The following is a 22,085-nucleotide window of genomic DNA, read 5'->3' on the forward strand; positions in this document are numbered from 1 at the left end:
CTAGTTATAACAAATACTCCATTTAATAAATGTTAAGATATTCAACTGTACATTAGTCAGACTGTCCTGTGAAATGCTGCACACAACTTTTTATTAAAATCTTTTCTTTAATGCAATTTGAGCATAATTAAAATAAAAAAAAAAAGACAAGAAAACTATTTACAAAAACTAAAAAAAGTCAAATATGGACGTGTTTCAAAGCACATTTTCATTTGCAGTATCTGTCCGCTTTCAATTTTGATCTCCTGTAAGATACAAAAAAGGATATTACAAATTAATAAGGAAGATGGTAAAATATTTTATAAATTGTCCTACTTGCACAACCGGAGTCAATGCTCAGCCTGTTACCCTGATATCCTGGTCCAAAGCAAGGAATCAAGAGGAAGCAGTCACCAGCAGCAGCTACTCCCCACCTAGAAGAAAGCATTTCTATCTGCTGATGAAGTAGCCTGGTAGTGGCAGCGATTATTCTCCAAATACTGAGGGCACAACCGTGGTGCACAGCTGACACAGTCTGGGAATGTCTTGTGGCCAAGTAGCACCAGGAGGAGTAGTCAGTAATAGTAAGAGAACTCCCATGACAAATCTGTAAAGCCCTCAGCCTGACAGGGCAGCAGACTTCTGCTTCCCTCTTAGGCCAATTCTGACCGGACTTCTACAATTATTTAAATGTAAAATATTCACCATATATTAACATCTGTTTGCAAATTTACACGATCATTTCCTCCAGAATGGGAAAGAATTTTAATTAAGATATTTAAATGCTATGAACACAGAAACTAGTAGACTACTTAAAAGGTAAAAATATATACATTAATAAGACCAGAGAGTCACACAACCCATATAGGTGAAGTGCACTAGAGAGTGTGATCACACCAGCCCGAAGTCATATGACCAGTTACCAGTCAGAAATAGATCTTGTTGATTGGACAAACTAAACACAGCCCTTAATATTGTTAAATATGTTAGAGGTATCAGATAAAAATCGGGTCATATCACACTTATATCTGCCATTAAGTAAAACGTTGCACAGTATATTTCTTGGCTCTTGCAAACAGGAAAAAGGCACTTTTCAAAGTAAGGATGGAAAATGGCAAATTGCTGAATAATAAGGTATTTAAAAAGTGTATCAATTTGATAAAATGGTGATATGCTGCACAAACACTGTGAATGACTTAAAACCTGTTCTATGGTGGAAGGCTGATAACCACAATCTGCATAATGAGAATATTGGTCTGTGGAAAAGACAAAAGATACATAAAGCAGCTATAGCTAAATAGCCTGAAATTGAGAACATACAGAAAAAAAATATTGCAGCATAAAGTTATTTTAAAGTATTATTGCAATTTCAAGGGTCATATAAGGAAATAGACCAACCACTGTTTTTGCTTTGATAATAAAAAACCGCTACATTTCCAATAGTCAAACATGTCACTAGCCCCAATTTACCTGTCCAGAAGTGTTTCGTGAAAACTCCCTTCTTTCCTGGCTTTTTTAAGATCCTTGTGGTCTTCCTGGCTCACTTTCATCTTACGGTCCTGAAAACTTTGAAATTTCTTGCTGCAAAATGAATAACAATGAATATCAGGCACAGGAGAAGTCTTACAGGCGAGTAGGATGTGGAAGCTGAGGCAGGGAAGTATTGGCAAAGCAGAGAGAGAGATACTGAGCGAGAGGAGGTCTGAGTTGGGAGAAGGCGGGGGTATACTGAAGACTTAGCAGATGAGGGTGAAAAGTGTGAATTGAATTCTGCAGGGAACAAAAAGCCAGCATAGGGACCGGCATACAGCGGCATAACTAGGGTATTTGGAGCCAAGGGCAAGACGAAAAAGGCACTAGCACTCACTGCGGTCCGCACTACACTAACTGAATAGGGTGGACCTGTACTATGGCCGGCGGCGCCCCCGCGTTGCCCATGCCCTAGTTACGCCACTGCCGGCATATAGTGAGGCAGAAGCTGAGCGATAGAGGAAAGCCAGTCTTGAAGGGGCACAGAGAGATGGGTTAGGGGGGAAGCCAGACAAGAGGGGGTTGCAGTAGTTGAGGCGGGAAATAACAAGAAACTAGTAAGGAGCTGGAAGAGACAGCCTTGGAATAGAGATAGGGCTCAAGTGATATATGACTAACGAAGAGTGTTGTGTTGTTCAAAGTGAATGGGATGTGAGGAGACTAAAATAGGGGTGGGCAATAAGCAGCCCCATATCTGTTGAAGAACTACACATTTCAGCATGCCCTGCCACAGTTTTGCTATTTGGCCATGCTAAAACTGTTGCAAGGGATTTGTAGATCAACAACAGCTGCAGGGCTGCTTATTACCCACCCCTGCTCTAAAAAGGTGAGAAGATGATGAACTCAAGGTAGCATTCAGAGTTAGAGAACATTGATGAGACATAGCTAAACAACACAAAGCATAAAGAGAGAGCAGTTCATTAGGAGAGGCACAGTTCCATAGAAATATAGAATTTGACGGCAGATAAGAACCACTTGGCCCATCTTATTATGCCCTCTTTTTAATCTTTTGGTAACTAACCCTATTTGATCCTTAGTCCTTTGTAAGGATATTCTTGTGCCTATCTCACGCATGTTTAAATTGCCCTACTGTCTTAGCCTCTACCACCTCTGATGTGAGGCTATTCAATTTATCCAGTACCCTTTTTTTCCCTCTAATTTCTTTTGAACATACCTCCCTACAGTTTCATTGCATGTCCTTGTGTCCTAATACTTTCCCTCCTGTACCTTGTTAAACGTGATATGTGTGGGGTCCTGAGGATGAGTTTGAGAACCACGGCTATAGACCAGTGGTTCTCGAACCACACAGTTCTCACTCACACACACCTCCCCCCCGCTGATTACTTTAGTCACACAGTCAAAATATTCAATAAGATTTTATTGGCATGATCTCCCCCATAGTAGATCCATGCTGTTTGGGATCCTGCAAGTTTCTGGATTGGGCGTCATCAGCATGTAAGTGGTGCTGGAGACTTTACCAAGGGAGGAGGAGGAGGAGAGCAGGGGACCGATGCAGAACCTTAGATAACCCAACATGTAGATGCAAAGTATGAGCTTGAGGTAGAAACAAAGAAAGTGCAGCTGGAGTGATGGAAAGTGAATCAGGAGAGGAAAAAAAAAGCCACAAAAGATTTATAGAGTAAAGACGGTGCATAAATAAAGAGGAGACAGCAAGGTCCAGGAGGATGAGCATGGAGAAGTGACCCACAGACTTAGCAGGGAGAAGACTGATGGTAGTGTGGGCAGTTTGGTTGAGTAAAGCGGATGGAAAACTAAATAAGAGGAGACAACTTAGACAGGAATGTGCTTAAAGGACGGGGGGAGAGGGAGGATGCTGATGGAGATGGACAAAAAGAGGTGGGCAATGTGTAAACATTGGGGGAGAGAGAGCTGAGCGGACGAGAAAGGATCGGGTCACAATGGCAGGTAGGGGGATAAATACCAACAAGAGTATGAACCTCGTTTCTAGAAATATTACGCATCAAAAGTGAATTTTCAGCAAAGCCCCCAGAATATACAAGTTACAGCGCATACTCACACATAGTTCAATTCACAATGTTTAACATTGCCCCTATCTTCGTCAGGAATATCATCTTTTCTGTTCGATTCTCGTTCTGCACAGCATCGAATCTGCAATGAGGGAAAAATATTGTAAAAAACACCAGGGGCCAAATGTAATAGGGTGAGAGTTTAGAAAATGTGCGAGTTTAGTGCATGTTTTTAGACTCAAAAACTCTCACGATTTAAACTCTCATCCAGATGTTTTCCCATTTTGAAGATAAAACTCGACCAATGTGAGAGTTTACTGCTACTCTCACATTTTCTAAACTCTCACCCCATTATATTTGGCCCCAAGTTGCAAAATACTTCAGTTGTCTGAATTTTATATAATCCCTCATCCCATCTTTCATGCATGTTCTTTATTCTAGGTATATCCCACTGTGCTTAGTTAAGATTTTCTCTGTGTTTTCCCAATGCAAAATGTGTTTAGAGAATATGTTGTGAAAAATAAGTGGTGCATAGCCCTGAAAAAAGGAGAGTGTTATGGTAAAACTTACCCCTGTTAACTCACTTTCTTCAACGTCCATAGGGTCCACAGGGAGACAATGGGTGTAGGTGGTACTTGGAGGATAGAAACCAACAGCAAAACTTTTTTTTGTCCCAGGATCCTCCAGTCCTTCCCCCCCTATACCCTGCCCACAGCCTGAAGGCAACTCAGTTTTGTTAACAAGCCCAAGGCAAGAGCAGGTGAGGAGAGAAGGAAGACTGGTACACTGAAGAATCTCACACTCGCACAGAGAAGGAAACCCATAGAAGCCAAGTGCGTCAGGGCGGGTGCCTGTGGACCCTATGGACTTTGAAGAAAGTGTTAACAAGGGTAAGTTTTACCATAACCCTCCTTTTCTTCTTCAGGGTCCATAGGGCTCCACAGGGAGACAATGGGGATGTCCCAAAGCAGTTGTTCAAGGGCAGGTACGCTCCTGAGCAGAGAGGAGAACCAGGCATCCAAAGGAAGCATCCTAAGAGGCAATTGTATCAAAGGCATGGAACCTAAGAAAGGTGTAGACAGAAGACCAGGTGGCCGCCCTGCATAGTTGTTCGGCAAATGGAGGTTCCTGAAGTGCGTGGAGAACCACTGACAAATCCCACGGAGCCACAGGAGGGACAAAGGGAGGCTGTATACGGAGAACACCGTGCAGGAAGATGTGAACATCCGGAAGAGGAGCAATTCTGTGCTGGAACCAGATAGAGCAGAGACGTGCACTTTCAGAGAGGCCAGGCGAAGTCCGAGATCCAATACAGCTTGAAGAAAGGCAAGGATTCTAGAAACCCTTCTGGTAGCACACCACTGAAAATATGTATGCCACACCTGGTGATAAATCCGGGCAGAGGCCGGTTTAAGCGCTGTGAGCATGGTCTGGACCACATAGCTAGAAAACCCTTTAGACCTTAGGAGGGATGTCTCAAGAGCCAAGCCGTTCAAGACAGATGGGCCAGGTCCGGATGTAGACAGCGACTCTGAGACAACAGGTTCGGTTGTTGAGAAAGTTGAAGAGGGGTGTGTCTATGGAGAGACTTTTAAGATCGGACTACCAATGGCGTCTGGGCCAAGCCGTAGCTACCAACAGGACCATGCCCCCTTCTTGCTTGAACTTCCGAAGAACCCAAGGAAGAAGGGAGACTGGAGGGAAGAGGTACGCCAAATGAAAGGTCCACTTCACTGACAAAGTGTCCACAAAGGCTGCGTCGGGGTAACTTGTCCTGCCCCGTACACTGGAAGCTTGTGGTTGTGTGGTGAGGCCATGAGGTCCACATCCGGTAGACCCCATTTGTCCACCAGGAGCTGAAAGACTTCTGGATGTAGAGACCACTCCCCTGCATGCACGTCGTGGCGGTTGAGAAAATCCGCTTCCCTATTGGGAATCCCCGGGATGAACACTGCAGAAATGGCTGGGAGATGGTGTACAGTTCATGTGAGAATGCAGGAGTCTTCGGCCTGCTGGTCGACTGAGTGCCTCCCCGATGATTGAGGTGGGCCACTGCGGTGGTGTTGTCAAACTGTACTTGTACTGGCCTGCCCTGAAGAATATCCTGAGCCAGAGTGAGGGCTCTGTAGATGGCTCGGAGTTCCAGGACGTTGATTGGTAAGAAAGCCTCGACTGGAGTCCAGCATCCTTGGAAGGAGTGCTGGCTGGTTACTGTTCCCCATCCGCGGAGGCTTGCGTCCGTGGTGAGGAGTGACCACTCTGGGATCCAAAAGGGGCAACCCTTGTTTAAGTGGGGCGTCTGTAGCCACCAGGATAGGAACAGACGAACCTCCGGAGAGAGGCCTATTATATGGGATCTGAACAGATGGGGCAGCCCATTTCACCTGGAGAGGATCAGGTGTTGTAGGGGCCTGGAGTGGAACTGAGCGAACTCCACCATATTGAAGGTGGACACCATGGATCCCAAGGTCTGCATTGCAGAGTGAATTGACACTCGTTGACTGTGGAGTAACCTGCACATTCGGTGCTGTAGTGCAGAGATTTTGTCTGCGTTCAGGAAGATTCTCTGAGCCCGAGAGTCAAGGAAGGCTCCCAGATGCACCATTCTTTGAGAAGGGGTCAGGGAAGTCTTTTCCCAGTTGATCAGCCAGCTGTGCTTTTTGTAAAAAGGCAATGGTTACCTGTAGATTGTGGTGAAGAATCTCTGGAGAGTTTGCCAAGAGCAAAAGATCGTCCAAGTATGGGAGTAGTCTGATCCCACAACGACGAAAATAGGCTGCCATAACTGCCATGATCTTTGTAAAGACCCGTAGAAAGCCCAAAAAGGTAGTGCTTGAAATTGGTAATGTTGCTGTAGGACAGCAAACCGGAGATATTTCTGATGACAGGGCGCTATAGGTACATGTAGGTAAGAGTCCTGAATGTCCAGAGACACCATAAGGTTCAAACCTGAGGTAGAGGATAGGCCGATGAGACCTGTTGGGCTTCTGAACCAAGTAAAGGGTAGAGTAATAACCCGTCCCTCGCTGTGATGACAGGACCGGAATTATTACCCCAGAGAGTGGCAAGGACTGAATGGCCTTCTGGAGGCTGAAGGCTTGTCCTCAGATTTGGAAAGTGGACGTCTAGTAGCCCAGGCCTGTTTGGTCCTAGGCTTGGAGGCCTTTGTGGATGCCGACTGCCGTGGAAAGGACTGACCTTTAGCTTTTCCCTGGGGATGATGGATGACATCAGAGGCTTCGTAGTTGCAGAGGGCAAAAACGCCATCTTAGAAGCTGCCAAGGTAGTCACAATGTTGTCCAATTCTGGGCCAAACAGGATCTCCCCAGAGTAAGGCAGAGGACTCCAAAGCCTTTTTAGAGAGTCAGAGTCTGCTTTCCATGAGCGAAACCAAATGATACGGCAGGATACCACGGAAGTAGCAGATGCTTAGAATCCAAAGCCGCTACTCCTAAATAGGAGGCTGCGTCCCTAATGTGAGAGATGTTGGACAGCTGTTCCTGAGAAACATCAGAGGGAAATGTGTCTCCTAGGGCCTCTGCCAAACTCTCAATGGCTTTTGCCACCCAGACCGTAGCCATGTCAGGACGAGTAATAGCTCCTGTAAGAGAGTATATAGACTTCAGGCAAGCTTCAATCCTTTCGTAGTCTCCTTTAAGGAGGTTGCTGTATGGATAGGTAAAGTAGAGTTCTTAACCAGGCTTGTCACATGGGAATCTACTGCAGGGGGAAACTTCCCATTTAGTGCAATCAGTAGCTGGAAGAGGATAAAAAAAGAAATCAAGCGTTTAGGCAGCCGAAAATTTTATTTGGCATATTCCATGCTTCACACATATGATCAGATAGCTGATCAGAGTGAGAAAACTCTGACAAAACTACCTTTTGTCATTTAAAGAGTGGTTCTTTTGCATTAGGAGTACGTTCTACATCTTCTATTTGAAGAATTGATTTTACAGCTCTCACTAGTGCAGGTATATTCAATTTAGAGGGGGGCTCCTCCTTCCCCGAGGTGGAGTCAGAGTGAGAAAGGTCTGCGTCTCCTGCCTCCCCAGACAATAACTCAGAATCTGATACCTGGGTGGACTGGGAAGATAACACAGCACGCTTAGTAGTTTTACTAGGCAAGGGTCTCCTTTTGCAACATTTGTTGAAAGGCTGTAGAGGCAGCTGCCAGACTCTGCACTGAGACAGAAAGTACGGCTACCCACGGGGGAGGCAAAGGAGGCACTGGATTTGCAGGGAGTACCTGTTGTGGCTATCCCATAGGGGGAGCTACAACAGGTACTGCTGGGTGGTCCCCAATTTTTGCAAACACCTGTGAAAAAGAAGCCATGGGGGGTTCCTGAGGAGAGGCTGCAGGGGCCAATGGGCCAGGTGCCGTATAACAAGACGCACGTAGACCATCTTGAATGAGATCTTCTGAAGCTAAAAGCTGCTAAACAGGATTTACAGGAAACCAGAGTAGGAGCAGTAGCCTGCTTGTTACTCTTGCCTTTGCTAGACATAGCTGCAAGGATAGTATAGCACACAATCTGGCACAATGCAATGCGCAACACAGATATACAGTATGTGACAACCATCACAAATACAGGTAGATGTGAGGTACAGTGTACCCCCTATACCTCAGTATTCCAGGGTTAAAATGAAGGAAAGGGAATGGTATAAGCTGACAGTTCAGACAGCAGCGCTAGCACAAGTCACATACAATGTAACAGCAGTGGGCACTAAATTCAACTACACAGACCACAGTGGCTGGTAGGAAATAGCCCTGTACAACCTGGCTCCAAGTAGAGGTACACAGGGAGACTGGACCCAGCGTTCCCGGAGACGTGTGGCTGTTGCAGAAAATGGCCGCAGTGAGTCTCTGAGGGGGTGGAGGGGGAGGGAGGAGCAGCTCAGGGGCGGCAAGACTGCAGTGGAATGGCGCCCTGAGCTGTTGGAGGGGCCGCAGGGAGAGGACAGTCTCCCCTATGCTGACATGAACCACCGGGTCCCTGGCCTCAGCTGTCCCCTGCTCAAGTGGAAACCCACCTTACCTGTCCCCTTGAGTCCCGGCTGCATTCTGGGATCAGAGGTGCCCTGCTATCTAGGTTCCCTCGGAGCCCGGGCGAGAGTACGATGGCTGGAGTTGCAGTGCCGCGGAGGGGTGATGGAGCAGCAGTGCAGACATCCAGAGGACTGTATAGCACTGCTTGCTCTGTTATAGTAAAATAAAAATAAATCATAAAATAAAGCTTGGGCTGCTTAAAAGTAGCCCCACTGTATAACAGTGATCCAGCTCCTGCCGGACACCAAGGAAACAGAGTTGCCTTCAGCCTGTGGGTGAGGTATAGGGGGAAGGACCGGAACATCCGGAGACAGAAAAATGCTTTGCTGTTGGTGTCTGATCCTCCAAGTACCACCTACACCCATTGTCTCCCTGTGGAGCCCTATGGACCCTGAAGAAGAAATATTTTTATCAGTTTTAGAAGGGAGAACTAACATTAAGTGTCCTCCCCCACCTTTGGAAAACAATGTTTTTACGCAGTGCAGGTTGTTACGGTCTGCTGATGACAGGTGACCACCAGACAAGAACTACTTAGGGGGTGACATAATTTGAAAGAGGGGATTCCCATCCTTAAAATGTGTTTGCCATTTAGTTCATTAAAGCCAGAAAGGGGGAGATCACAATGACAAGACAATAACTTGTAAGGAGGCCCACACTTTGAAAGAGGGGACATACCGCTTTCAAACAAGGGTACCTCCAGCTGGGAGTTTTGCCTTCAGCATTTTTAATGTACCTGTTGAAGATGAGTTCTACTCGTCCTTAGCACTGAAGGGGTATATAACTTATATTTTAAGAGTAGTGATGTCACAAGTCAAATTACTAATGTTGAATGTGTTTCATAATGTTGTAACTATCAATGGAGGCAAAACACCTGGTTTTGAGAATCAGCTCAAAACAAGAAACTTTCTTAGCTCCAAAATGACGCTTGTTTATTATAAAGGAATAATATACACTTGCTGTAAAATTAAATATATATTAGACATTACTTTACAGTTCAGACACCTGTGGATTCGTACATATGTTTGGCACCTAGCTTAAATAAAATTGGCTGCAATAGAAGCCTAATATATCTCCATGGTAAGTTAGCACTACACTATATAGTACTTGTTTGTGAGTACTATGGGTAACAATACATCACCCACTAATGGATAGGTCTCTGTCTTAGTTGGATGAGCCAACCCTCTAAATGTGCCAGATATACTTTGGCTGCTAACTTTAGGACCTGTTCCAACATTTTGGACACATTTATCCACACGTGAATTAAAGTATACATATTTAGGGCTAGGACTGTTTGTATATTAATTTATAAATGTTAGTAATCCGAAGTCATTCAGCCTTGGGTATAAAATGTACCCTCCCGCACCCAGTCTTTATAGGAAAATTAAACTATGATAATACCTTTATCATTTCTCCTTCACCTGCAGTTTTATTTTGCGCTACCAAGTCACCTTCTTCATTACAGCTCACAAAGCAGCTGTTTGATGCCAGCAAAGCCATTTTCCCCTGAAAGGAATGAGAGACAGTTGTTACATTACACTGTGTAATTATAATACAAAAGTAGTGTACATACTTGTATAGAGAGCTGTGACAGAATTAATCAGCATTGATGACAATATTTCTCACTACGGTCACCATTATAGGACATGGTTCATTCATGCCAGGCTGAGAATGAGTAAACTGTACTTCAGGTTTCCAGACACACTGTATGAGCAGTGCCTGCGGCTTCTCAGCTCTGTGTGTGTTCTTTTCCAAGGAATTAACCGGTCAGACATTATGCGGCCCCCAATATATCCAGCAACTGTCGCATCACAGTCTGCCCTGTCTATTGTAGGCTGCCATAGAGGGCCAAATATAATATAGTCTGTCTGTTTTCAGCAATTTAGGGCGTTTTCAAAATAAAAAAACCATAAAAAATTAGCAGTTTTAAATCTTGCAGCTAAATTGTTGAAACAATGACACTTGTCGCAACTTGCAGGCTTGTATATTAGAATAGTCCCCCAGCTATAATGTGATTGCTATAGCTTATTAACTACAGACTCAAATTCCTTTGAGCACATTGGGGTGTGCAGCTGTAACGCTTCTTGTTTCGCCTCTTTACCGAGATCAAGCACTAACTATGAGAGGTATGAACAACTCATCGGCCGGCGCGGGGGAGCGATAACTCCCCCTCCGGCGATTCCTGAGTACACAGCGCATCAGTCTAGTGCTGATGCGCTGTGTCTTAGTCCCGGCCAGCTCCACTAAGCATGCGCGGGATCTCGCAAGTATCACAAACTGACCGTTCATACATAGCCCAGGCTATCGGCGCTGCTATCTTGTAGATAGCAGCGCCGATAGCGCCCCTGTCATTTACCGCCCCAATCATATATGGGGGAGAAGCAGCATCAGCGCACGTTACCCGCTTCATACATCTCCCCCATTAAGAAACAGTGCTTGTGAGACAGTGAGCACATAGAAAACATTCATACTATGATTCCACTGACACAAGAGTGTGTGCTCACAAACAGTGGTCGGGGAATACAGCAGCCCTGTGTGTCTGCATCTTTATTGCTAGAAAAGAAATAGGTAAAAAATTGATTTCACGTAGCAAATGAAAACTGCATATGTTCAGGGGAGAGAGTCACATACCACAGAAATATCTACGCATATAGGACACACACACACAGAACAGTAATCCAGAGATTATAAACAGTAACACCACTTGTTGTAAGGAAAGCAGAACTTACATTTTGAAACACAGGCTCCCACTGTTCTCTAGCTCCAATGGCATCTGCGCGACCTATGACCAGGCCATCTGAATTAATCCCCAAGTATTTCCCGTAACCAGACTTTAGTGCAACCCTAAAAAACAAATAAGATATATATCTATAATAGTAAAAAGTGTCTCTTTTTATATCAGACCTCACTGAACAGCACTCATAGGGTAATGGTGTAGGTGCCCACCACACTTTACACTGTACAATAACAATCCACTACACAGCAGCACTAAGGGGACATCTTAATAGATAACAAAGTAGTGCTTGAAGCGTGTATTTTAATCCGATGTTGCAGATTATATAGAATATTTCTCAAGGAGCTGTTTGTGATGTTGTAATAAATCACTATTTCGAGTACCCCGAGTGCCGAGACTCCATGCTAAGTATACACTTTATTTTGTGAGCACCGGGCCCATTTGCCTTATACCCGGGAGAGCCGGACCCATGGTGGAGAGAGATTATATATATATATATATACACACACACACACACACATACACTGAAGACTTCTTTGCATAAAGGGCCACATAAACTATGGTGCACTGTATTTCTATATGTTTATACAGCTTAATGCAGAGGTTCCCAAACGCGGTCCTCAAGGCTCCCCAACAGTTCAGGTACTAATTAAGCCACCTGTGCTTAACCATGGATCTCTCTAAAACCTGAACTGTTGGGGAGCCTTGAGGACTGCGTTTGGGAACCTCAGGCTTAATGCCCAATTGCCCCAATGTGCTTAGAAATAAAGGGTAGATAATTACCCTGAGAGCAAATGCCTATATAGTTGTGTCACATTTTCAAGCACAGAAAATAATTATGTCCTGGCTAAATTGCTAAATATCATTTCACAGAAACATATAGGGTAATGCATGGGTTTCCACTTACAACTTATTTTAAGACCATACTGTATTTAATAATATATACATATGAAAAGCACTTAATACATAAGTGCTGAATGCCTGTATAACAACGTACACAAGTCTATTACCTGGAATCTGATAGCTTGATGGCTGTGAATTGCTCTGGGGGAGCTGGACCATCATCATCTGGAAGGAAAAATTATTTGATTTTTAGCTCCAAAGTCATAGCTATATAGTCCATTATATTAAATAGGGTGTGTAATTCTGTAGATTTTTATTTCATGTATATTTCCCATAAAGCAGTGTGACATGACAGTACTTCCCACACTCTTCATAATAACTGAACAGGCAGACATTTACAAACAGTATTTAAAATATTTCTTAATAAATATTGCAAAATGCATCAGACTCTTCCTTAACGCAATGTTAAAAATTTGAATAGAGACAAAATAGTTTCCAAGTAGTGTTGCTTAAGTTGACAAAAGCAAACAAGGCTCGTAGTGGCACTTGCTATGGTAGATACATCCATAAAAACCATGCAATTTATTTTATGATTCTAAGTATTTCGGCTATTTGTTGGATACCTGGATTATACCCAGAATGCAATGTGAGGGCACCACTGCAGACAAAGGCCAGTCTATTTCCTTCAGCATTACATATGATCACACATACAGGCAGACAAGGATGTAGGGAAGAGCAGAAAGTCAGATCCATTCAATCTATTTACTAACCCTTGTGAGGAGCTCCTATAGTAAATAGACCAGTGTCTAGTGCGTGGATGTAAGCTCCTTTGTCCATTTCAATAGCTACAGTCCCTGAAATGTCACCAAAGCATTTGACTGTCCACCAATTTCCTAAAATACATAAACAAAGTATTAGAATGGAAAAGATCCCATTACATGAAGGAGGACCCATTTATACGTGATCCTGAACTGCAAGATCCACAAGAGACTTTAGTTATAGATGTGAATGGGTAAAGGCCATACAATGAACGCTATGTTAACACCCCAGCCACCCCAGACTTTTGGTCTTATAAATCAGTAACAAACCATGGACTTTTAGTATATTCACTAATAAGACTGAACACATAGGCAGACAGTGGCTACCCACTGAGCGCACTTTCTGAGGAACGTTTAATGAACAATCATTTACCATTGTTGAACCAATTTGTGAATATCAAGAGGTGTCAATTCTGAACTGTTCCGAATAAAGCAGCCAAACTATGCAGATGTGGACACAATATGCATTTTATTGTGCATAATACACTAAAGCAAATGATGGCATGTGGGGAGCATGCAATGCTATATTGTTTCTTTTATTGACCTTTTCTTATTCTAGACACGCCATTGATTATTTTACAATACTGTCTGTTAGAACATGTATGTATGTATGCATGTATGTATGTATACAATCTTTCCTCAGCACTGCAGCTAGACTTATCTTCCTGTTCCAACACTCCACATCTGCCTCCCCTCTCTGCCAATCCCATCACTGGCTCTCCTTCCCATACAGCAGAGGTTCCCAAACGCCGGCACCCTAACAGTCAGGTTTTAGAGATATCCATGGTTGAGCACAGGTGGTGAAATGAAATTGACTAAGGTACTAATTAAGTCACCAACCATGTATATCTCTAAAATCTGAACTGTTGGGGTGCCTTGAGGACAGCGTTTGGGAACCTCTGCCCTATAGAATCCTTTTCATACTGCTAATCATCATGTACAAGGCCTTCTCCAACTCCACAGCTCCCTACATCTCCAAACTAATTTCCTTACACACTCCCTCCCTCGGCCAACAACCGCCGCCTTACCTCCCCTCTGGTTACAATATTAGCGTTCCTGCTAGTCTGTTTCAGCAGGGCGCCGCACCCTTCCCTATTTCTAAATGGCAGAAAGCACCCTGCCCTCCTGCGTGGCGCCCCACTGAAACAGCCTGCGGGTTTTGTCCCCTCCCGCGGGTGGAGAAACCGGCAGTGCAGCGGTCACCGCCGGTGAATGCCATTCACAGTAACCGCAGCGCTTGGGGGCTGTCTGTAAGTGCCGGGCACGCCCCCAAGAGTGACGAAGAGGTGACGCGTCATAAAGACAAGCCTTTGCCTTGGTAATGCCCTCTTTTCGGGGGCGCGCAGAAGGGCCCTTTGTCTAGATCCGCTGCCAGACCTAGAGTGAACACTACATATCTGTCATTAAGCTGATGTAAGCGACCACCATACTTTTTGACTACATATCTCACGCCAGAATCCAAGATTGCTCCTGTGCTGCCCACCACCAATGGAACAATCTCCCTCATTCCAACAGACTATCCCCCAGCCTCTGTTCACCTCTTAACCATGTCAGTGTACCTCTTCTGTTTGTCTCCCTCTTCCCTTTAGTCTGCAAGCTCTTGCACATCAGCTACACTCTACCACTCTCCTCCTTGGGCTCTCTGCCCCTGGACTCCACTACTATAACCTAGATCAGTTTTATGCTCCCATGTCAATGGCTACAGGTTTCATCTTACGCTGAGTATTTTGAATGCACCCCTTGCATCAGTGGCTGTGTTGAGATTTGTAGTGCTAATTGTTACTTGTCCATTGCATTGTACTGTACTGTCTTATTGTTTTGCCATCAGTACGGCGCTGTGGGCCATGTTTGGCTCCCTATAAAGTTTAATAATACACGTCCCTTGCCAGGAAACAATTAGGCAGCGTTGCTCTAAAACCAATAGCAGACCACAGACCTACCAACAATATCCAGCTTATCTTCTTCAGATTCCTCTCGGGTTCTCTTTTTGCTTTTGTGTTTTTTCTTACTATAGAAAAAATATGAGATATGGTAAGAACTTACCCTTGTTATCTCTATTTCTACGAAGTCCATAGGGTTCCACAGGATACCTTGGGTATAGGTGATGACGTCAGTCCTCAGGCACCACAGAGTTAAAGTTTTCAGCCTCCCAGGATGCATCTGGGTCCCTCTCCTATACCCCGCCCCCGGGCCAAGGCACCTCAGTTACGTCACAAGCCATAGGCCGGAGGAGGAGAAGAAAGAGAGAGAGAGAAGAAGAAAAAAAAATCTGGACACTCACAAGAATCACATTCTCACCATAGGGAGACGGAAAAACCGGTGACCAGAATAAAGCCCATCTGCAGTACAGGTGCGCCAGGGCGGGAGTCCTGTGGAATGCTATGGACTTCGTAGAAATAGAGATAACAAGGGTAAGTTCTTACCATATCTCATATTTTCTACTTCAGGGTCCATAGGGTATCCACAGGATACCTTGGGGATGTCCCAAAGCAGTATCCTTTAAGGGTGGGGACGCTCCTGTGCTGAGAGGAGAATCTGCCGCCCGAAGGAAGCATCCTGAGAGGCAAAGATGTCAAAAGCGTAATACCTCACAAAGGTATTGACAGAAGACTACGTAGCAGCCTTGCAGATCTGAACTGCAGAGGCACCACGTCTAGCTGCAAACGAAGGACCCACAGACCTAGTGGAATGAGCCCTCACCAAGGAGGGAACTGGAAGACCTTCATGAAGATAAGCTTCTGAAATTGCCATACGAATCCAGCCTGCCAAAGTCTACTTTGAAGCAGGCCAACCCTTTTTACGGAAGCCATAGAGGACAAACAAGGCGTCCGACTTCCTAAAAGAAGAAGTGCGGTCAACATAAATTCTCAATGCCCGCACAACATCCCAAGTGGCGTCACCCACTGAAAGTCCAGGTGAATTGAAAGCCGGCACAACAATTTCTTCATTGATGTGAAAACTGGATACCACTTCGGGAAGGAATCCCAGACGAGTGCGAAGCACCGCCCTATTCCTATGAAAAATCAGAAAAGGGGGTCTACAAGAGAGAACCCCTAAATCCAAAATCCGTCTGGCCGAGGCAATGGCCAGAAGGAATATGGTTTCAGCTGTAAGCCATTTAAAGTCCACTGAGTCCAGTGGTTCAAACGGCGGTCCCTAGAGAACTCTCAGGACCACAGCCCAATTCCAAGGCGCCACCGGTGGAACAAAAGGTGGCTGAATGCGAAGAACACCTCGCATAAAGGTGTGCACATCAGAGAGCGCAGCAATCCTACGATGAAACCAGACTGACAGGGCAGACACCTGCACTTTCAGAGAAGCCAGGCGAAGCCCATGATCCAGTCCAGCCTGTAGGAAAGCCAACACCCTAGACAGGCGGAACTCCCTAAGGGAATACCCTCTAGGTCTACACCACCGGAAGAAAGTATGCCACACACGATGGTAGATTTTTGCCGAGGAAGGTTTACAAGCTTAGTATGGTTTGCACCACGGAGCTAGAAAAACCCTCTGGACCTTAGCATGACCGTTTCAACAGCCACACCGAGTCAGGTCCGGGTGAAGACAAGGATCCTATGACAGCAGATTCGGTCGTAATGGTAACCTCAGAGGAACGTCTACTGACAGACTCTGGAGGTCGGAGAACCAGGGCCGTCTGGGCCACTCGGAAGCTATCAACAGTAGCGTACCTCCTTCTTGATTTTAATTTCCGTAATACCCGCGGAAGAAGGGAAAATGGAGGGAAAAGGTAGGCAAACTGGAACGTCTACTAGACGGACAGGGCATACACCAGAGACGCCTTTTCGTCTCATGTTCGAGACCCGTACACCGGCAACTTGTTGTTGTGCCGGGACGCCATGAGGTCTATCTCTGGAAGGCCCCACTTGTCCTCCAGACTCCGAAAGACGTCCTGGTATAAAGACCACTCTCCCGGTTCCTCCTTGCTGGTTAAAATAGGCCACCGTGGTGGCGTTGTCCGACGGGGCCTGCACAGGGTGACCCTGGAGAACCGGCTGTGCCCGCTGGAGAGCTCTTGACACCGCATGGAGCTCCAAAATGTTTATAGGAAGCTCCGCTACCGCCCGAGTCCACCTGCCATGAAACAAGTGTGGACCCGTGACAGCTCCCCAGCACCGGAGACTGGCGTCCGTTGTTAACAGGACCCAGTTCGCCACCCAGAACGGGCGATCCTTGTTGAGGTGGGTCGTCTGCAAACACCAGGTTAGAGACAGGCGAACATCCGGAGTGAGCCCCATCGTCTGGGACTTGAGACACTGAGGCAATCCATTCCATCTGGACCGGATCAATAGCAGCAGAGGTTTGGAGTGAAATTGGGCGTACTCCACCATGTCGAATACCGACACCATTGAGCCCAATAACCTCTTTGCCAAGTGTATCGACACTCGACGACACTGCAGACAACTGCGCACCCTCAACTACAATTTCCTCCGTCACAAAGATCCACTGCTGCCTGGATTCCAATAAGGCCCCGAGGTGCAGGATCCTCTGAGACGGGGTGAGAGTGGACCTCTGCCAGTTTGTCAACCAGCCGTGACGTTGCAGTACCGCAATAGTCAGATCCAGATGGTGTAAAAGAAGCTCTGGAGACCCCGCTATCAACAGGAGGTCGTCCAGATAAGGCAACAGTCGGACTCCCTGCGTCCGCAGGAGAGCCGCCATGACCGCCATGAGCTTGGTGAATACCCGTGGAGCAGTCACCAGGCCAAAAGGCAGTGCCCGGAACTGGAAATGTTCGTTGCAGATTGCCAATCTGAGGAACTGCTGATGGCGCAAAAGAATAGGGACATGCAGGTAAGCGTCCTGGATGTCCAATGACACCATGTAGTCCCCAGGTTCCAGTGCCAGAATAATGGACCGCAGGGTCTCCATCCGAAACAGAGGCACCCTCAAGGACTTGCTGAGGGCCTTTAGGTTTAGTATTGAATGGTAAGACCCATTGGGTTTCTGCACCAAAAATAGAATGGAATAGAAACCCAGGCCCCTCTGGGAAATTGGAACATGCACTGCGACCAGCACCGGGTGAACTGAAGCAGGCGCCCCCCACTTTGGGGTCCCCCAAAAGGAGGCCTGGACCGTCAGGCCGCAGGTTTGTTAACTGACCTAGGAGCCGGACGTCTGGTACTCCAGACCTGTTTCTTGGGCTTGGACAATTTCTTGGCCCCAGCCTGCCGTGGAAAGGACTGTACTTTAGGCCTACCTTGGGCCCTGTGAGGCCAAAAGGACGACCCACCAGCACTAGAAGGAATCGTAGCAGACAGAAGACATGCAGATTTTGCTGCTGCCAACGTAACGACAATTTTGTCCAGATCTGGACCAAATAGTACCTGTCCAGACCTTCTAATCCCTTTTTGGAATCCGCGTCCGCTTTCCAAGAACGCAACCATAAGGTGCGACGAGCAGCCACGGCTGCAGAGGAGATCTTAGAGGTGAGCATACAAATATCTAAGGCCGCTTCATTAATGTAAGTGGCCGAGTAAAATAATTGACCGCAAACGGATAAGCCACGGCTAAGCGTCTCTGGGGCTGAAACCGTTTACCTGGATTTTTCCACGCCTCCTCTAAATGATCCACTAATTGATCAGAAAGAGGGAACACCGTAGCCTCACCCTTAATATCCTTAAAAAGGCATATACGAATGTGGCCACCAAAGGATCAATATCCTCAATAACTAAAGCCGAGCGGACCGCTCGAATAAGACCAGGGATATACACCTTGGAGTTAGCGTCCGGCTCTTTGGTACGGAGAGGTTCTTGGTCAGATAGATCCAGAATCTCCCCATGATCTGACGTCTCATCGTCATCCCCATAAGGAGCAGATAAAGACGCCACCGGCCGTTATGAGGCCGCAACACAGACTCCCCCTGTAAAACATCGGACAAATGCTGAACCGATGTAGTTACGAGTATTAACCCACGCAGGCTCCAGAGAAACCTGGGAAGGGACAGGGAGACTGTGGGGTACCATCAATTGTCTCGGGAACTCCCGCATGGGTGACGACACCACTGACTGCTGGGACAAACCCGTCTGGGTAAACGAAGGTGGCGGAGCTAGCTGGCCCACAAGGGTTGTAAGCGCCTTAGTGAAACAAGCCCAGGGAGGTTCCTGTACCGGGACCGTGACCATAATCGGCCGTGACAGTGCCAGGCACTGGGGGCATAACCCCTCCACGTTACCCTCCCCCTCCGCTATTGGTACCTTACATTTAGTACACATGAGCTGGAGAGGAAAATCAGTCTCAGACATGATGGCAAGTATGTGACACTCACACCTATACGTATTGGTATAGTGTGAATAACACCCTGCACACCGCGCACCGCAAGGGCTTTGAGCAGAGCAAGATCAGGGACAGTAATAAAGCTGACAGTAGAAAGTGAAAGTACAGACAGCAGGCTAGCAGTTCAGTCACATACAATGCAGAAGAAACAAATCCCTGCACTATTAGCGCTAGTTCTCAACTACTCAGACCCTCAGGCTGGTAGGACTCAGCGCTGCATACACTGACCTGTGACAAACAGAGGAGAGGTATGCTGGGGGACCCACACCGCAATGCCACCGCTCACAGGCTTCCAGCAGTGTTCACCATGCTTTAAAGATGGCCACCGAGGAGCAGAAGATGAAGGAGGCCGGCCTGGGGAGGACAGCTGACACACTGTGGCCAATCAGGCAGAGCAGAGAGGCTGTGTGCAGCAGGGGAGGCGCCGGCTGGGAGACAGGGAAAGCGCGCTCCCTTGGCATGCATTTAACCCCTGGGACGCCACAGCGCATGCTGCTCAGCAGCGGCCCGCTGTCCCAGGGGGTAGTGGAAGCGCAGGTTGGTCGCCTGGCTCCACGCTGCAGCCAGTCCCCAGGGAGCCCCCTGCCTGGGGACTCAGGACCATGTGACCAGCGGGGACCCACCACGGGACCCCGCTGCTTACCTGCATCCCCTTGGATCCGGCCATGGTCCAAAACATCTGGGGACACCGCTAGCCGTGACCCCAGATGTCTACCAGCATCCCCGGATCAGTACCGGCGTTCTGGTACCGGCGGAGTGTAGGTGAGACGGCATGGACGTCAGTACTGACTGTCCATGCTGTACTCCCAGATGTGCAGCCAGAGCTGCCTTTAAAAGAAACTTCAGGGGCTCTTCATAGCCCCCCTCTGCACAGTGCCTCCGACTCCGGCCAGGCACCGACGAAACTGAGATGCCTTGGCCCGGGGGAGGGGTATAGGAGAGGGACCCAGATGCATCCTGGGAGGCTGAAAACTTTAACTCTGTGGTGCCTGAGGACTGACGTCATCACCTATACCCAAGGTATCCTGTGGATACCCTATGGACCCTGAAGTAGAAAAATAACTTGGTTATATTACAGAGACACTTCTTTAACTACATTATAGTAAACATGTGAGTGGTTCTGTTTATATATACTATACAAAAACCTTCAAGCCATAGGATAAGTACACATACATGTATACACATATATGGGGTAGGGATAGAGTACTTACCTGCCCTGTCGGGATCTTCTCCCTACAGGCTGCCAGAATCGGGGTATGAACCGGCGGCTATTTACACCCATTCCATATTATTTATATCTTAGAGTGCCACAATACATAGAGATGTGCATGCAATACAATATTATACTGCAATACTTTACCGCAACCTCTCCCTCCTGTGGTTTCCCAATTGCTGGGGAACCACAAGTCCTAGAATGCCTTTTGACAGACATGGCATCCTGAAATTTTAGGTTCCACACAGCTGGAAAGCCACATCATCCAGGGAATCATTCCTGTTCTAGTATATGCCTTGGAGTTAAAGGCATATGTGAGGATTCACAACAGCACCATTAAATAACATTGTGAATTTATTATGTTTTTTATGCATCTCATCTGTAAAGCCTCAGTAGCTTTGGTACAGCATATGAGGCAGAAATAATAATTATAATCACATTTCTCACCTCTTGTCTTTCATCCCCTTCAGCACCAACTTAGTGGATTTTACTCGCGAATATTCAGCCATTCTGACACTGTAAAGACAGAGGAACCTGGAATGAGACAGACAGCGCACATGTATGGTAGATAGAAAATACTTAGCAACCACTTGTGCATATGTCCCTATTTTACAGGGACTGTCCCAGGGTTTAAACTGTGCCTATACTTTCAGGAAATGCTCCTAATTTTCCAAATACTGACCAAGGGTATAGTTACAAATGATTGCATTCTGTATATTGGATGCATTTCTCACTAGTCTCTGTGCCGGGTCATGGTGTGATGGGGTCAGTGAGGGGTAGGGGTGTAGTGCTGGGAGTAAGTGGGGTCAGTGAGTGAGGGGTGGGGGTGTAGTGCTGGGAGTAAGTGGGCGCAGTGAAAAGGATCATCTCTCAGACGCCGCAGCTGAAGGTGTGACAGGCAGCTAGGGTGTCTAAGCCGCTGGCAAAGCATGCTGGGTCTAGTAGTCCAACAACTCCTAAAGCACATACAATGCTCTACCTGTGTGTGCTTCCGGAGCCGCTGCTGCTGATTACATCACATGACACAAGTGCAGCAAACACTGGACGACAATGGCTGACGCTGGGAAACCCTGCTGTAGTCAGTGAGGGGCCAGCTATAACTTTTCCTGGGCAACGGACAATACGTTGCGCACCGGGCACAGCGCCACCTGGCGACCAAAATGTAATGCGCATTCGCAAGCTAGGTGGTTTTTACTAAGCAGCAGTTTATTCCTTGAGCTCAGCGCAGCCACTGGTTCCCGAAGCGGGGAGGAATGCGTGCCATTGCCTAGTACACATATCCTTCCCACTTTTCCTGGGGATATTGTGGAATTGTCATTTCTTCAGTACTAAGGGCCTGATTCAGCAAGGATCGCAAAAGCGATTACGCACGCCAGACGCGTTTCTAGAGAGGAGGGGGCCCGTGTGCAGTCTCCGATACGGGCCTCCTCCTCTTTCTCCGGCGGCCGGCAGTTCACTGAGCTGTGCGCGGCCAGCGCCGAAGTTATAGACTCTGGGTACTAGAGTGTGCCCAGAGTCTATAGAGTATGTGCAGGTCACCGGGAAAATGGCCGCACCCATTATAGATAGACCCCTGACGCACACAGTCTAATTGCGAAGATATGCTAATGATTGCAATCGTAATGCCACCACTGCCTAACATAAG

General features: G+C 46.8%; 1 protein-coding gene across 6 annotated transcripts; it reads right to left on the reverse strand.

Moving 5' to 3' along the window:
• Nucleotides 1–72: 72 nt before the first annotated feature.
• FRG1 (FSHD region gene 1) lies at nucleotides 73–21,522 on the reverse strand. Of its 6 annotated transcripts, none has more exons than XM_088478812.1 (10): nucleotides 21,420–21,522; nucleotides 20,888–20,956; nucleotides 14,877–14,944; nucleotides 12,889–13,011; nucleotides 12,286–12,343; nucleotides 11,271–11,385; nucleotides 9,943–10,047; nucleotides 3,548–3,639; nucleotides 1,450–1,560; nucleotides 73–245 (listed from the first exon to the last, which is right to left on the reverse strand). In XM_088478812.1, exons 2-10 carry the CDS (start codon nucleotides 20,947–20,949, stop codon nucleotides 209–211), a joined length of 771 nt encoding a protein of 256 aa, XP_088334938.1. In that variant the 5' UTR covers nucleotides 20,950–20,956; nucleotides 21,420–21,522; the 3' UTR covers nucleotides 73–208. The 6 variants fall into 6 exon arrangements, with proteins under 6 accessions (XP_088334938.1, XP_088334935.1, XP_088334939.1 ...); XM_088478809.1 differs by having other exon boundaries at nucleotides 20,888–20,974; nucleotides 21,420–21,520; XM_088478813.1 differs by having other exon boundaries at nucleotides 21,410–21,518.
• Nucleotides 21,523–22,085: the final 563 nt, after the last annotated feature.

This window comes from Taudactylus pleione, unplaced genomic scaffold, assembly GCF_031769625.1.
Source record: "Taudactylus pleione unplaced genomic scaffold, aTauple2 ptg000218l, whole genome shotgun sequence".
NCBI classification, from domain to species: domain Eukaryota; kingdom Metazoa; phylum Chordata; class Amphibia; order Anura; family Myobatrachidae; genus Taudactylus; species Taudactylus pleione.

Excerpts from the sequence above, each read along its gene's own strand:
- FRG1 (XM_088478812.1), bottom strand. The coding sequence starts at position 20,949 with ATGGCTGAATATTCGCGAGTAAAATCCACTAAGTTGGTGCTGAAGGGG. Across the intron at positions 14,945-20,887 it reads AAGGGGATGAAAGACAAGAG|TAAGAAAAAACACAAAAGCA; the intron begins GTGAGAAATGTG and ends TTTTTTCTATAG. Across the intron at positions 246-1,449 it reads CACGAAACACTTCTGGACAG|GAGATCAAAATTGAAAGCGG; the intron begins GTAAATTGGGGC and ends TGTATCTTACAG.